Genomic DNA, 15,659 nt, shown 5'->3' with positions numbered 1-15,659 from the left:
GAGAGTGTTTGGTACTAGGGAATAAAAAGTGAGAATAGACATCTCATTTATTATCTCTATTATTCCCATGTATGGATAAATTTTATCAAGATAGGAATGAAATAAAAAATAATTTTGGTAAAAATCAAATCTCACTTATATAAATAAATTTTCAATTCACCGCAAGTAAGTAATATTATGATACATTTATTCTATAAGAAAATATAAAATAGTTTAAAATTACTATTTTATTATTTGATTTCATTCATCAAAATGCCTCTTTATCCAATAATAAGACCTTTTTTAGTCTTATTATTTAGTTAAAAAAAAAATTTAATTATGTGTAAGGGTATTATTGTAAGTTTAAATTATTACCAAATATTAGAACACAAATAAATAATTATTCCAATATTAAATTCCTAGATTTATCCAAACATTAAAAATAAAATTATCAAATTCATTTCCATTTACTAAAAAATAGGAATGAAAAAAATATTCATTTCTATTCCTTACCAAACACCCCCTAAAATTCTATAGTTTCCTCATTAAAAATGACAATAATATTGCTAAAATCATAATTTTTGGATTAGAAATAAATTTATAGAAAATTCTCAAAATTGAACCTCTTACCATACAATAAAACAAAAATAAATTACCATCTTTTCAGACAAAATACTTTTAATCAAACTCCAAAATATAATTTATACTTGTCTAAATATCCAAATAATCAATAATTTTCAATTAACTTAAAAAATAAAATATTATGATTTGATGTCTTTTACTAATTAAAAATTTAAAAATTAATGGATTAATCTCAATAATGTAATTTCAATAACAAATTCATAAATCCAAAAAATATACTAATCAATAAAACTTAGAAAATCTCTAACATTTTCTTATCAACAAGCATAACTAGAAAACAATAATTACCATCTAATTATCATTTTATTACATAATTACATATTTTTTTTATTATTGAAATAAATTTTGGTATTTTGGGATATTTGGAAATATATTAATTTATTATTTTTTAATTATTAATTTTTTATAACTCAATTTAAAAAACATTTTTTAGTTTTTATTTCCTATTTGAAAAAGAAAACATTTTATTTCTTATTTTGTTTCTGTTTTCTAAAATGCATTCGATTCCATTATGAAAAGTGAAAACTATTTTGAAAAAATAAAATTTGTGAAATCTTGTTTGGGGTTGAATTTTCCACTAACAAAAAAAAAGTGAAAAAAAATATGATTAAAAATTTATATAATATACATATCATGATATAAGATATATCATTAAAAAGGATAATATATTTGCTATATATATATATGGCTTTATTATTATATTGTATCTGTTCATTATTTTTTATAATTTTTATTTTAGAATAATTTGATAAATATTTTAATATAAAAATATATTAGTTTATGATAATACATAGTCTAATAAATAAATAAAATATTTATATCATAATTCTAAGATAATATTTGATTTCAAATATATATATATATAAAAGGTCTTTTATTTTATTATTTTATTTTTTATTTTTTTTGTTTTTAGTAGTTTAAAAAACATTTGTTACTTCTTGTTAAAGAAAAAAATTGAAAACATCAAATTGGTATTTTCATTTTTTTCAGCTCAATTTTCTAGAAAATAGAAAAATACCATCCAAATATGTTTTCCATCTTAATTTATAATTTATTTTTAAAAAAAAAATGAAAATAGAAAACAACCTAAATAAATAGAATCTAAATATTCCTAAAACATGAAATGTGAATCAAATTCATATTTGAATTGAAATTGAGATTCTGAAGTTATTTTCTTCCTTTGTGATGTAATATTCTTTCCCTTTTCGATAAAAGGATTCATATTTTAAAAAGGTTGAAAACAAGGTCTTTCAAAATCGACGATTTATCCTTCAAATAGATCTATACATGGAAAAGCATGGATGCATTCGTTATCAGCATATTTTGAGTAGCAAACTTAGAATTCAGATAGTCTTTTTCAACTTAATCTTTGTTTTTTCCACCTTTTTAGCATAGAATACAAATAATTTCAAGACGTAGATAGGATGCAGAGAATTTGGATGCAATCGATGTGTATTTCAATGTCTTGTGGAAAAAATATGAAGGAGAAAAGAAGTTTGTAGTGGTGCACATTCCTGATGTGAGCAGTAGATCGATGGTTTACCAATATCGGTGAGATAGTGCAGAGCAGTGTTATAAGGAAGACATGGAATGAAGGAACAATGGAATATTGGTGAAGAAGAGAAGGCCTAGCATGAAAGAGAAGTGCCTGTCAAGTTAGCCAAGGTGACTGCCTGAGGACCACACAGGGGTCTATAATCTATATCCCCACGAACCACTCGGGAGGAGCAGGCAAGTCATCCTTGGCTACCACACAAGGCGCTTATCTTCATGTTACACCTCTCTTCCTCTCAAATTCACTCTGCAATGTCCTGCTAATGAGGGGCTCGGGCCGAAGAAGAGAAGGCCTATCATGAGAGAGAAGAGCCTGTAAAATTAGCCAAGGTGACTGCCTGGAACCCAAACAACCGGATTCATGATATATCAAATATCAAACACTACTTGGAAAAAAGAAAGAAAATTGACCCACTTGGGATAGGAGCAGGCAAGTCATCCTTGGCTATCAGACAAGACTCTTATCTTCATGTAAGACCTCTCTTCCTCTCATTACTCATGCTCCAACACGACGCTCCCAATGTCTCCATATATAGGCCAATGAGAGAATAGAGACCAGATTCGTATCGCCACATGAATTTTCGGCACCCTCTTCTCTCCTCAATTTGCCTTGTCCATAACCTTTTTTTTTTCCCTTATTTTTCTTCCACCTCTCATCTGCGTTATAGCTAGGTGCCCATAAAGGAATATATTCTTCTACAGTTGCAGGGACCCCATTGTATTTAAGTTCATGACCTACCAGCTCTACGGTGGGGATGCAATTTCCAGGACAAAGATGAAAAAACCCCTCATTAAGAATTCAATTGTGGCACTGCTCTCCCTGCCACATTGCCCCAGCAACTTGCGCTGAGCCCATTTTTTGGCCCCACCTTTCCCTCCAACAAGAGTTGCTTGATTTAATATGAGCTACCAAAGTTTTGTCCACTCCCCCATCGATTCATTAAATATTGAGATGCCAATTTTGGGGGCTCGGTTACGGCCCTGTGAGCTCAAGCTCAGCTTGGCTCACCTAAAGTGGATTTTTCCACTGAAAGATTCCGATTAACTCCGGGTCCAAATTGCTGGGTTTTGAGGCTAATTCGACACTGTTTTTTGAGTAAATAGTGATTTAACAAGATTAAATAGGATCGTGGAGCTAAAATTTAGCTAAATAAATATGAATGACAACTTGCAGACGGCTAAAAAGCAGCAACACCGAACCATGGCTAGCTACTCTTATCTGTTTATGTGGAACCAAGCTCTGAGTTTCTTGATCCTATCCTCATGTATGGTCCTGTCTGACGACCTGCGTGCTCTTTCCAGTATTTTCTGACCTTCTCAGTGGCTTGATATCAGATATGGCTTTGACCTCATCCCAAAGGCCGGCAAGAAAAAAGGGAAAGAAAAAGGGAAAAAAAGGAAGAAAAAAGCACAAAATCTATATAAAGAATAAAGACGTGTAATTGATTGTTGATGAGGCCCTAACAAGGAGATTGCGGGGTCATGCAATCCCTTCATGTCCTCTACTTTATAAGCTCAGGATTCCATTGGCGACATCAGCCCATTTGACACGCCCCACCCATAAAGTAAAGTCAATCCCTTTATTTGTTCTCATTGGATCTAATTTTTGACTCTCCTCATGCATGATGCATCCTATCGAACCCTTTTCTTTTCTTTCCTGCATAGTCTCTGCAACCGGGCTAAGAATATAAGTATATAATGGAGTTTCATGCTCCCAAGACCCCCAATTTTTTAGGTAATTTTTCCATTAGCATCGTTAAAAAAATCAGCCTCTTAATGGGCACTTAGAAAAAGTAATTCTGCTGTATGGGAATCTTTAATGATCGTAAAACTTTATGGATCGGTCAAACAATAAGGGAATTTCTAAAATCATGCCCCACGATAAAGGAGAAAGTATGGGAACCTTCCCTAGTAGGCTGGTACATATCAGCATACAACCACCTATTTATATTCGGTCATTTAATTAAAAAATAATTATTTTCTAATTTTATTTATTTTTAAATTTGATTTTCATAATAATAAATTTTTTATTTCAATTTTTAATTTAAAAACATTTCGAATATGGAAATGGTAATGGAAATGAAATTGATTTCGCGGGCATATTTTAAGCATATTCCAAAGGAAATCACATATAATGACCCAGAGCCCATCACCTGATCTAGGGAGATAAATCTTAGCCTAAACCCATGTATGAAAAGTCCAACCCAGGGCCCAATTTCTTCCTTGTTCATCGAGTCCAATAATTTGGGCCTTGAAACGGCCCAAGGGAGGGTGTCAGCGCCAGCTTGGCCAAAAAGCGAGGATATTTTCACACGTCGGCCCCACCTATCATTATGTCCTGGCCCATTACGTGTACGGACTTTTTCAAGCTTATCATGAGCTCATATACATCTTCTCTCGCTTTCGGGTATTAGGATTCTGATTTAAATTTCTGTATCAACTTCTCTGATATTTTTAGTAAGGTTTGATGTGATTTTTTTATCAGGTTCCACAAAAAAGGGTAGAAAAAAAAAACATTTCTTCTAAAAATGGAAACCTCGTCTAAATCCAGACCCTCTGCGGCGGTTCCCTGCGATTTCTGCGACTCAAAAACGGCGGTTGTACACTGCAGAGCCGACTCGGCAAAGCTCTGTCTGTTGTGCGATCGACATGTGCACTCGGCCAATGCCCTGTCTCGCAAGCACCTCCGCTCACAGATCTGTGACAACTGCAGGACCGAACCGGTGTCCTTTCGATGCTTCACCGACAATCTTGCTCTCTGCCAGAGCTGCGACTGGGACTCTCATGGTAATTGCTCAGTCCTGTCTCTCCACAAGAGGACTCCCGTGGAAAGCTTCTCAGGGTGTCCCTCTCCACTCGAGCTCGCTTCTGTGTTTCGAGTGGATTTGAAGGATGGGAATTGGAGTAGTTGGAATTTCGGGTCGGTGAATGTTCAGGATTTTGTGGTTCCGGGCGAGAATTGCTATGTTGGGTGTGGTACGAAAGTAGAGAAGAACGGGATAAGCGTGGTGTATGAGCAATTGGTGGACTTAATACGGAGCGATGTGGATGTGGTGCGGGGGGATGTGGACGGAGATGGAGATGAGGGTGAGGATGGTGCTGAACTGGGTCCAGGGACGCCGGGTAGGTGTGCTAATATGGGGAATTTTCAAGGTGTTGATTTAGATAATGGTGGTGATGAAGAGTTGTTGCGGCAGCAAACGCCGTTTACGTCTTTGCTTATGTTGCCGACGCCTGTTGATGCCAGAGACACTGGCTGTGGTTATGGTTGCGCAGTGGAAGGAGACGCTATGTGGGATCGTGGCCACCTTTCATATCAGGCACCCCAGGTTTTGTATTCGACATTGTGATGAATTGCTTCTTGTCTCTTCGGTTTCTCTAAGTGTAGTGCTATGAGATTATACTTAAAAGTTAAACCCCACAATCAAACAAAAATCATAATTCAAGTGTGTGCACAGTTGCAGTAGCCTTGGAATGAACTTCCAAGCCCTTTATTGCTTCTCTATAAATTTTCCGGTCATGTGGCATTTAAGGAGTATGCTAGTTTTGGGGATTTTTTTTTTTACTTTTGAGCAAGATATCCTCTAATCAATTCCAATTTTTCATCTAGCTGTCTAGTTTCATGTTTGTTGTGCTGATAACATACTGTGATATGGGTATTCGGTATGTGGAGGCCTCTTTTCCATATTTATAGTGTATGTTCTGTGAAATGTCATTTCCTAGTGGCTAAAGGTGGATGGATGATCTTCCCTCTCTTCCTTTGGCATCTGCTAGTAATAGAGCAAGCATGAACCAACATGGGAACACACCATGAACTTGTGGAATTCTAGGTTGTTGCATAGAGTTGTGAAAATCATGGTTGGGTTTTGGGTGATTGGAAGAGTTGGTGTGAGTTTAGTTTTCAGTAGATTTGTTGGGCTCTGCTAAAAAATTTCAGCCAACAAACGTTTTTTTCATTACCCACTCCCAACTCTATTGCCGGCAAATCTGGCAGTTTGGGATAATGCTTGTACAAACTCAGTTGTTCGCTATCGTGGTACCTATCTTTTACACCCATCTTGCTTGTACCTTCTTTGTAAGTGTATGCGTAAATATACTAAAGTAGTATTTGCAATGTATGTTTCTGTATTTGGTTGAAAATTTAGCAGTTGCATTTCTGTTTGTGTAATCTTGTCCAATGTAAGGGCTCCTTATATGCTTTATATTGGACTCAAATTAGAAACATGTGCTGCTGGTAATCTTCATTTGTACCCTCACAGATATGGGATTTTCATTTGGGAAGATCAAGGATTTGCAAAGAAACTAGTCCAGAAGCAGGATACGATGTGAACAATTCTGGTTTTGTGATCAAGAATTATAGTGAAATTACCAAGGGATCTTCCTTGACAAGAACAAAAGCGTTACAAGGCATGTATGAGATGAATTGCACAACAACCCATGAGGATATCCTGTCAAAAAATGTAAGCCATTCTGACTTCTGTAAGATATATGATTAGAAATATCATCATTCAAATCATTGCCAAAGAACATTCATACATTAATGGGTTTAGTATGTGACAATTAACAATGGTCAACTTGCTACTTGATCTGTCATGCAGGCTGTTCTGGTTGTGACTCATGATTGGAGAAATAGGATGAAGTTACTCTTATGTACTTGTTCCATTCAATTAGAGTACATGGACACATAATGGTTAAGTTCAAATTATAAACTTATGCAAGATATGTTTTAAATTTAGTTGCAATGTTTATGGTGAAAATCAGAAATTTTTATTCACTCAAAGAGTTATCCCTGTTAGGCTTCTCTTTAAAGTATGCCAATGTTTCTCTAGCTCACCATTTGCTTTTATGTGTGGGGTATATGTGACAACACTTGGTTTGTAAACCTACATTTCTTAGTATCCTTTAGGTGATATGTAGTAGTATTTGGTTTCTCCAGGGTTCTTTAAATTAAGGAAGGAAAAAAAAAAAGAATCATTTTTTTGTTTGACTATTTCTTGAAATTTAAGTGCACTCTGGGACATGGCTCTATGATTTACTCCAAGACTGGTGGTTTAGGCACTCCTTTGAACCATGTGGCAATCTGTAAGGGGTTAGAATTTTGTTCATGCTGCCCTTTTGAGAAGCACACATCGCGCTATTGCTGTGAGTTCAGTGAAGATACAGGAACACCTGATGGAGGAAATGGGATTGGGGTTATAGTGGTCCCATTTCTCAAAAATGTGAACAAACAAAGGCTCTATGTATAATATCAGCCTTAGGAACTCCTGATGGAGGAAATGGTATTGGGGTCATGGTGATGGTGACCCTACTTCTCAAAAATGCAAGCAACAGAGGCTGTAAACGGGTTTGCAGATCTCAGTCTCTTATCTATAATATTAGTCTTACTATTGACATAACATCATAGTTTATGAATTTATTTGTTCTTTCATGGATTGTTTTTATCACAGCTGGTATTTATAAGCCTGATAAAAAAAATGCAGTGTCATTCAAATAAAGCATTGTCAAGCCAGGGAACAACGACGGCAGAGAGCAACAACATACCTATAGTAGGGCCATCATCAGAGTCCTGGTCAGCTGAACCCAATACAAACAGCATTAAAAGTATGCAGTTCAAGGATCTCCTTATTGGGAGTGGAACTGCAAGAACAGAGACAACCAATGTTGATATGGAGCTGCTGGCACAGAACAGAGGCCATGCCATGTTACGCTACAAGGAGAAGAAGAAAACTCGAAGGCACGTTTCCCATGTCATTTTCTTTTATTGCTATATGTTTATCCTTCTTTTTTGCATTTTAAGAAGTACAATAAGTTCAATGTATTCTTGTGACTGGTGTGATAAAATGATGAACATTGAACAGATACGAGAAGCACATCCGCTATGAGTCAAGGAAGGCCAGAGCTGACACTAGAAAGCGAGTGAAAGGTAGGTTTGTGAAGGCAAGTGACTCCTGATGTCAAAATTTAGTAGCTGAGTGGTTGTATCAGTTCCCTGCATTAGGCCTTGTGTTACATCAGAAGAACCTCTCTTTTTCTTCGTTTCTTTTTTGTAATAAAATAGGTTTAGTTTCAGCATTATATGTGTCTATGTTTGTATGCAAAGCTATGGAATCCGATCTCAATTATCTACAAGAGTTTTCTCAGGGGGCTTCTACATGGGTTTTGTTTTATTTTATTTTATTTTATTTTTTAAAATAAAGTGCAACATTATCATCTTGATTCTTGCTTCATACATTTACAAATTACTACTCCATTAATATAGTGTCAATTGGTACAACCACTACTCTGATGTGATGTTTGTTAATCAAACAACACTTACATGAAAGGAAAAAAAAATAAAAATTAAAGTAGTTTGACAATTAATATAATCTATATGTTCATTGAGTGCACCGACATTCAAAAATCCATTAATAAAATGAAAGCGAAAGAGTACAATGGTAAAAACTTTCACTATTCCTTCGATTCCAACCACAAACTTTAAAAATAAATACCTTAAGTCATAAAAGGTTTAAATTTATAACGGGTTAAACTCGTTATTCATCAAATAAATTTTAAAACTTTTCGAAAAGGTGTTGTCCCTTCTTTAACCCTGCAAGTTGATTGGATAGCTCAATCCCCACTAACTCAATGGGGCACTCGATTCTCGATATCCCTACAAATTGTAATAAAATTGATTTATTTTTTACAATTTAACAATATCATAACAAACTTAAGTTTGAGCAAATAAAAAACAATCCAACAATATTATAATCAACTTAAGTTTGAGTTCCCTTTTAACCTTGTGTACTGATTAGATAGCTCAATCCCCAGTAGCTCAATGGGGTGATCATAACAAAATTGATTTAAGTTTCATAATCCAATAATGTTAGAACAAACTTAAGTTTGAGCAAATAAAAAAAAAAGTCAACAATATTATAACAAACTTAAGTTTGAGCAAGTAAAAAGAAAAAGACAATTTCTTTGTAGATATTTATTCTAAAATTCACATTCTATTACTAATATCACTTTAAAAACATTGGTTTGCTTTATACTTAAATAGCAAATGATTCTCTATAAAAGTATTTTAGATTAAAAAAAAAAAAAGAGTTATTAACAAAGGCATTATACACTTGAACATTTGTAGATTGACGAGAATTACTCCCAAACGGATTCTAAGTTTGAGGGAATTGGAATGGAGTTATTCCTAAGGTTGGACAAGAACTTCGAGCAAGTCAAACAAGGGAGACACTGTGATTGAATGTTGAAAGCAACAAAGGCAAGGAAGCATTTTGTGATCTAAAATGCAGGCAAGGGATTGAGGGTGTTTAGTGGGAATTACAAGCATATCAAACAGAGAGCGAAACCCATGAAATTGAAAGCCCGAGGGGTTTAGCCTCAGATCAAAAGATATTCAAAAACCTGAAAACAGCTGTTCTCTTGGTAAACATAAGGCATCTTTGAGACTAGGAAACTGGAAGATCTGTTTCAAAGATACATGGGTCGGTCGACAGAGGATCCATCAACAACCGTGAATTTTTTCTGTCTGTGTTTCCTCAACACTAGATATCTATTTTTATTGGATTTCGCTTTACCCAAAGGGTTCCTTGTGACATGGCAGAGCCTGTTCTTTGGAATGAAAGGGAGCATGCATACTACTACCTTCGACTGCTGCATAGAAAATTATTATGTATTTGCCATTTGGTAACCAGTTTGGAAATACATACATGTCATGTCACTTTTACTTATCATAATATCTCTAGACCTTTTGGTGGAAGAAGATACGGCCTACCCATTTAGTGCCGGATCACAAGGCCACATGTCCACATCGAATAGGGACAAGGATGGAGCAGATGTAGGGCTGGGATTTTATAGGATTTACCCTTGGTGGGCCCAACCTAAGACACTGAACCATCTCACCCAGTTGGGATTAAAGAAATAATTAAATTGATGGCAACGTCAATGCCAACTCCATCATCGACGCTGAGATGCAGCTTCTCTTCCTTCTCCTCCGCCATGTGAGTGATTTCTCGGTCCCAGAGCTCCTTTTCCCCAGATTCCTCTTTCTCTCTCTTTCCCATGAATCCCCCATTCACTACAACTCTCCTCCTCTCTCCCTCTGGAGACCAGTAAGCCTCTTTTATTTTCCTCCTTCCGCCTCATGCTCTGAATTTTTGTTTTGATTTTTTGTTCTTCCAAATTTTGTTGGATTCTGTAGGATGTTATGTTTGGTAGTGATCGGAGGAGGCCAGAAGAATGGGGTGCACAACTTCAATCTCGAAGATATACACAGTTGGGAGGAGGAAGAAGACGATAAGTATTCCCGAAACTGTGGTTTTCGTCCCCTCAATGCGTGTTCCGGTTCGGTCTGACCTTCAGAGGACTCTTAGAGGGTTGATTCCGCCGGATGTTGCTGATAAGTTATCTTCACTTCGGAATCAGATTGTTTTAGTGGCGGAGGAGACTGGTCTGGTCTTACAACGCCTGTTATATCTTTGTATTTTCTGTTTGGTTGCTGAGAAAATGTAGGAAAAATTGGAATTCAAAAGTTTAGCCTAGATAGCGGTGAACGTCGAGTCAAGCGATCCTACTAGAAAAATTGCTTGATTTCTAACTTATGCCTCTTTCCTCAGTTTCCCGAGCAACCAAATGGATCTTTGTTGAATTTTCCCTTCTAAAGAGAAGTTAATAGTTTTTGCAGGTGGATCTGCTGTTACAGAACTAATGCGGGTTCTAGAGGAGTACTATTCTGTTCTTCTTGGATTGACTAAAAATGGTTTTAGTACTAATCCTCTCTGTAATTCTGCCTTTCTATCTTGAAAAGTGAATGATGTGCATATATCTATATCAAACAGAATATGGGCTTGAAGAGTTGGTGGAATTCAAGTGGAAAAATCTTGAAGGTGGACTGCAAGTGAGAAAATAGTAAAGTTATAAGTTGCCTTTCTTTAGTAGCATTTGTGATCGTATACAGTCTGCTAATTGGATCTGAAATTTGATGACTAGGAAACAAATGTAGCAAACTCCTGGTTTGAATTACTGTCCATTGTCCACATGATGGCTGTTCTGACACTTTCTGAGGCTAACTCTTTGCTGATTCCTAAGGATCACTCTGGTTCTGGTGAAAGAACGGTGTCTGCAGGTGTATCTCTTTGTCTATACGGCCTTTTATATGTTTGTAGCCTGAAATTTTTCTTGGGTGATATCCCAATTTGGTGCTCTAAACCTTAACTAATTGCTAATAGTAAGAAATGTGGGCCACCAGATTTCAAGAGGGATGCTGTGGAATTATTGCTCAAGGCTTCAGGTTACTTGGAATTCTGTGTTCGGGATGTACTGGCTCACTTACGACCAGATATTAAGTATATAAATGCACTCATGTAGAATAATGCTATTCTTAGACTATTCCCTATCAAACTTTGTCATTGATAATCGATATACATATATCCAGAAGGAGGTTTCCAAAAGATCTGCAGGAGGGTGTATTGGAGGCTATGTCAATTCAAGCACTAGGCCAGGTATTTGTTGATCATGGTCTGTCTAATTTTGCGAAACTAATTTGGGTTTATGGTTCAAAACATTAACACCGGTTTGCAAGTATCGGTAAGGTACTAGACACTGATCCTGGCGAGAATTTCAGGGAACTGAATTGCAGCTCAGTTTAGCTGTTGAAAGCCAAAAGGCCACTTTATCCGTGAAGAGGAGGCTGGCATGTGAACAAATGAGCTATTTCAGTCAGGTCTGTAGTTGTTGTCTAAACTTTCACAAGTGAATATTTTACTTTCATGTATTGCTCTAACTAGTGGAGTTCCTTCTGCTTATTTTTTATTGATGACTCTGATTAACATGGTATTCCCTTATTAAGGTGATGCAACTGATGGATTTTAAGTAACTTTCAAGTGAATTTGATTGAAAAAATTGTATGTTTACCTGAACCTCAGAAACTGTTTTACTCTCAAGATTTAATCCCCTTGCTTTTTTGTTTGATCAGGCTCATTACTGTTTGTCAGGATGTGACATGAGTCATGGATATGGAAAGAAGCATCTCCTGTTCATAAAATGGAAGTACCTTGAAGCAAAGGTACCTCTGAATTTTTAGAACATTCCTCTTCCTAGATTTGACTGATTAGATTCTACTTTTCTAATTGACTATCCTCTGATATTATTAGGCTGCAGCATACTACTACCACGGCCTGATCCTTGACAAGGGTAATGAACCATCTTGTCATGTTAGTGCTGTATGTTGTTTTCTTGCTGCCGAAGAACTTCTCGCAGATAGCAAGAAGGTCTTTTTGAGCTTTTGCCTTGCAGTTCCTGTGACCAGGTTGGCACTGAAGCTGTTGTTTCGTGTAGTGCAGGAGAACCTGTTCCCTTGTAGTATTCTTATTCTTTGGAAAATTAATTATTTGGTTCTTTTTCCTTCTTTCCTTTATTTCTTTTGTTAAGGGCTCCTCCTTTGTGTGACGCCATGAAGCATTTACATCAGAAAATTCCCGATATTGCATTGAAAAAGTCTCAGATGTATGGCTATCTCTTAGAACAAGAGAAGTACGTGCAGGGTTTCCTTTCCTACCTTTCTATGTCATTGGATTCATTTCACCTTTCTATATATGTGATTGTATTCATTTGATTTTAGCTCATTGATACATTATTGTCTGCCAGATTAATAGAGAGGTTTTTTGTAGCTTTATTTAATTGGTGATTATTTATGCAGGTCTCTCCAAGTACTACCTGATCTTCCAGAGTTTCAGCTGTCCTTAAGACCCGATGACTACCAGTTGCCTGAAATCCATCCAGCTTGGAACAATGAAACATGGGAAAACCAGTGCCAGACCCTCAAAGAGCACCTCAGAGATGGTGAAGATGAGACTGAAACTGAATGATAGGGCATTGTCTTCTCTCCTTGCCTAAAGATGTACCATTTTTCCCTTCTGAACTTTATCCCCAGTTGTGAGGACTTGACATTCTCAAACAAGCTTAAATATTTACTACAAGATTACAGTTACGATGGTTTCATGTTTCATTTTTCGTTAGGTTGGGAAGTATTGGAAGTTCTGTTGATCATCTTTGCATCTCCCTGTCAATTGTAAAACCTTGTCATGACTCATGATTTACTAAAAACCAGGTGGGGAAAGTAGGAATGGATTCATGCAATCAGTACATGTACCTTGATTTTGTCTTGCAGCTACCCTTTGTCTAGCTCTTCACTTCATATAAAAACTACAGTGATGATGGATCTCCAGATATGGGGCTCCAAATTAACATTCTTTGGGAGAGGGTAGACTTGCAAGATTTGATGGTTGCCATAAACACTTGGTTTTGCCGGAAATCACATCTTAGCTAGCTTGGGAACTTCTGAGTCTGTCTGTATATAATTACAGTTTGAAGTTCTTATTGTAGGCCATCTTAGTGTGCTGATGCATGTTTGGAATGTAATGATGAGACTTTTTTAGCATATTTAGAGGAAGATCGAATAGTAAATTTATTCAAATCTAAGCTCAGGCCAATGCGAAAAAAATTTTCAAACAAAAATTCATTTATATCTTGGTGGCTTACGAATATAAATTCATATAGGTTGATCAAGCAAAGTCCAGCAACTCATCCGAATGCTGCTTGATGACCACACTAAACTCCTGCAAATAAAGATAGTTGGGCGTCCCCAACTATGCCTTCGGACGTTCAAGTTAGTGAGAGAACTACAGGAAAGAGGAAATCAATAAGAATTGTTTGGCTTAAGATGGGGGCTTAAACCGGTGTGGGACGAACATGCCAAAGATGGTTGCTGTTTTTTAAAATTGGAAAATAATTTTTGAGAACAGTTTTTTGTGTTTTCAGAAAAAAAAAATAAATAAATAAATTGTGTTTGGGAACTGGAAAATAGTTTTTGATATATATATATAAAAAAAATGTTTGGTTGAGTTAATAAAAAAGTTTTTTAGAATAAGTAAAAAGAAATATATATGTTTGAAAGTTTTTAATTAATAAAGTGTTTTCTTCTATCAACTTGATATTATAAATATACAAATAATTTTCATATGCACAATTTATTTAAATTAAAAAAAAATATTTAATTTTGAAATTTTTACACCAGTTATAATTTTCTTAAACAAATAATGACTTTATCATCATATGTAAGTATATTAATTTCAATAATTTAAGAAAGAAGAAAGGGTTTGCGGGTGGTGGTGTGATGATTAGGTGAAGCTCACATTTGTGGAAATACAAAAAACAGTTAAGAAAACACAAAAAACAATTTATTCTTTGAGCATCCAAAAACAACGAAAATATCTTTTTATTGTTCTAAAAAAAGTGGTTTTTAATAATATAGAAAATACAAAAAACAAAAACATATCCCTTTCCCTAAACAAGTTTTTTGTGTTTTTTGTTTTCAAGAACAGAAAACAGTTCTTAAAAACAGGAACCAAACAAGCCCCAATATTTTCATAGTCTGGAAATATTATAGAACCAAAAAAGTTATCAATTAAAGGTTGATAGTTCATTTGTTGAATTGGTGGTCATACCCTAGTCTGACCATTATAAATATATAATAAATTACATAAAATTAAAATTAATTATAATAAATTAGAGATATAAATATAATCCAAACTTTTAAGAATATTTTATCTTTTATACTTGGTATCATCAAATTAAATTACGATAAGTTTAAATATAAATATATTAATATTTTTAATTTTATTTAATAAAATATATATAATATTTAAATGTAAAGATAGATTTAAAAATTGAAGGAAAAAATATAATATTCAATTCTATTATGAAAATAGTATTTACATATAAATATTACATTTTATAATTTTAATACTTATCATTATAAAAATAAATATTCACATAAATATTTATGTTTATTTAAGGATTTAAATTAACGAAACTTTAAAAGAAAACAAAAACAAAAAAACAAAAGCCCTTACATTATTGTTTTTCGTAAAAATTTAAATAACGCTTACAAATAAGGGAGAATTATGTTTTAGGGGTAGATGGACCCCCAAATTAACAAAAGGTCCGTGTAACTCTTCAAATTGAGCCAAAGACTCAATGAAAGTATGGAAATTGAGTTGAAGGATATTATCTTTCAGTATTTCCAAAAATACCCTTTGTTGATTTTGAGAAAAAAATTAATATTTTTGAAAAATATTTTTATTTAATTTAATATTTTTTTTGAAATATTTTTGATTTAATTTAATATTTTTAAAAAATACTTTTATGTAATTTAATATTTTTTAAAAATACTTTTATTTAATTTAATATTTTTGATTTAATTTAATATTTTTTTAAAATAATTTTATTTAATTTAATATTTTTTTAAAATAAATTTATTTAATTTAATATTTAAAAAAATTATTTAATTTAATATTTTTTAAAATAGTTTTATTTAATTTAATTTTTTTTATAAAATATTTAATTTAATATTTTTGAAAACCACTTTTATTTAATTTAGTATTTTTGAAAAAAAATTATTTAACTTAATTTTATAAAATATTTTATATGTGTTC

General features: G+C 34.1%; 2 protein-coding genes across 5 annotated transcripts; both read left to right on the top strand.

The window, feature by feature from the left end:
- The first annotated feature begins 4,598 nt into the window (after positions 1–4,598).
- LOC117931241 (zinc finger protein CONSTANS-LIKE 14-like) lies at positions 4,599–8,326 on the top strand. Of its 2 annotated transcripts, none has more exons than XM_034852168.1 (4): positions 4,599–5,504; positions 6,435–6,635; positions 6,774–6,865; positions 7,656–7,739. In XM_034852168.1, exons 1-3 carry the CDS (start codon positions 4,704–4,706, stop codon positions 6,861–6,863), a joined length of 1,092 nt encoding a protein of 363 aa, XP_034708059.1. In that variant the 5' UTR covers positions 4,599–4,703; the 3' UTR covers positions 6,864–6,865; positions 7,656–7,739. The 2 variants fall into 2 exon arrangements, with proteins under 2 accessions (XP_034708059.1, XP_034708058.1); XM_034852167.1 differs by lacking the exon at positions 6,774–6,865 and adding an exon at positions 8,034–8,326 and having other exon boundaries at positions 4,602–5,504; positions 7,656–7,909.
- A 1,785-nt stretch (positions 8,327–10,111) lies between these two features.
- LOC117929898 (BRO1 domain-containing protein BROX homolog) lies at positions 10,112–13,302 on the top strand. 3 transcript variants are annotated; one of them, XM_034850343.1, is made up of 12 exons: positions 10,112–10,166; positions 10,367–10,615; positions 10,841–10,924; positions 11,004–11,062; positions 11,155–11,290; positions 11,414–11,510; positions 11,600–11,666; positions 11,789–11,887; positions 12,140–12,229; positions 12,318–12,472; positions 12,595–12,696; positions 12,863–13,302. In XM_034850343.1, exons 2-12 carry the CDS (start codon positions 10,405–10,407, stop codon positions 13,029–13,031), a joined length of 1,269 nt encoding a protein of 422 aa, XP_034706234.1. In that variant the 5' UTR covers positions 10,112–10,166; positions 10,367–10,404; the 3' UTR covers positions 13,032–13,302. The 3 variants fall into 3 exon arrangements, with proteins under 3 accessions (XP_034706234.1, XP_034706235.1, XP_034706233.1); XM_034850344.1 differs by lacking the exon at positions 10,112–10,166 and adding an exon at positions 10,173–10,277 and having other exon boundaries at positions 10,850–10,924; XM_034850342.1 differs by lacking the exon at positions 10,112–10,166 and adding an exon at positions 10,173–10,277.
- The last annotated feature ends 2,357 nt before the right edge of the window (positions 13,303–15,659 follow it).

The sequence above is a fragment of the Vitis riparia genome, chromosome 14, assembly GCF_004353265.1.
Source record: "Vitis riparia cultivar Riparia Gloire de Montpellier isolate 1030 chromosome 14, EGFV_Vit.rip_1.0, whole genome shotgun sequence".
In the NCBI taxonomy this organism is placed as follows: Eukaryota; Viridiplantae; Streptophyta; class Magnoliopsida; order Vitales; family Vitaceae; genus Vitis; species Vitis riparia.
The sequence above is the reverse complement of the archived record's forward strand: the minus strand, read 5'-3'. Positions and strand labels throughout refer to the sequence as shown.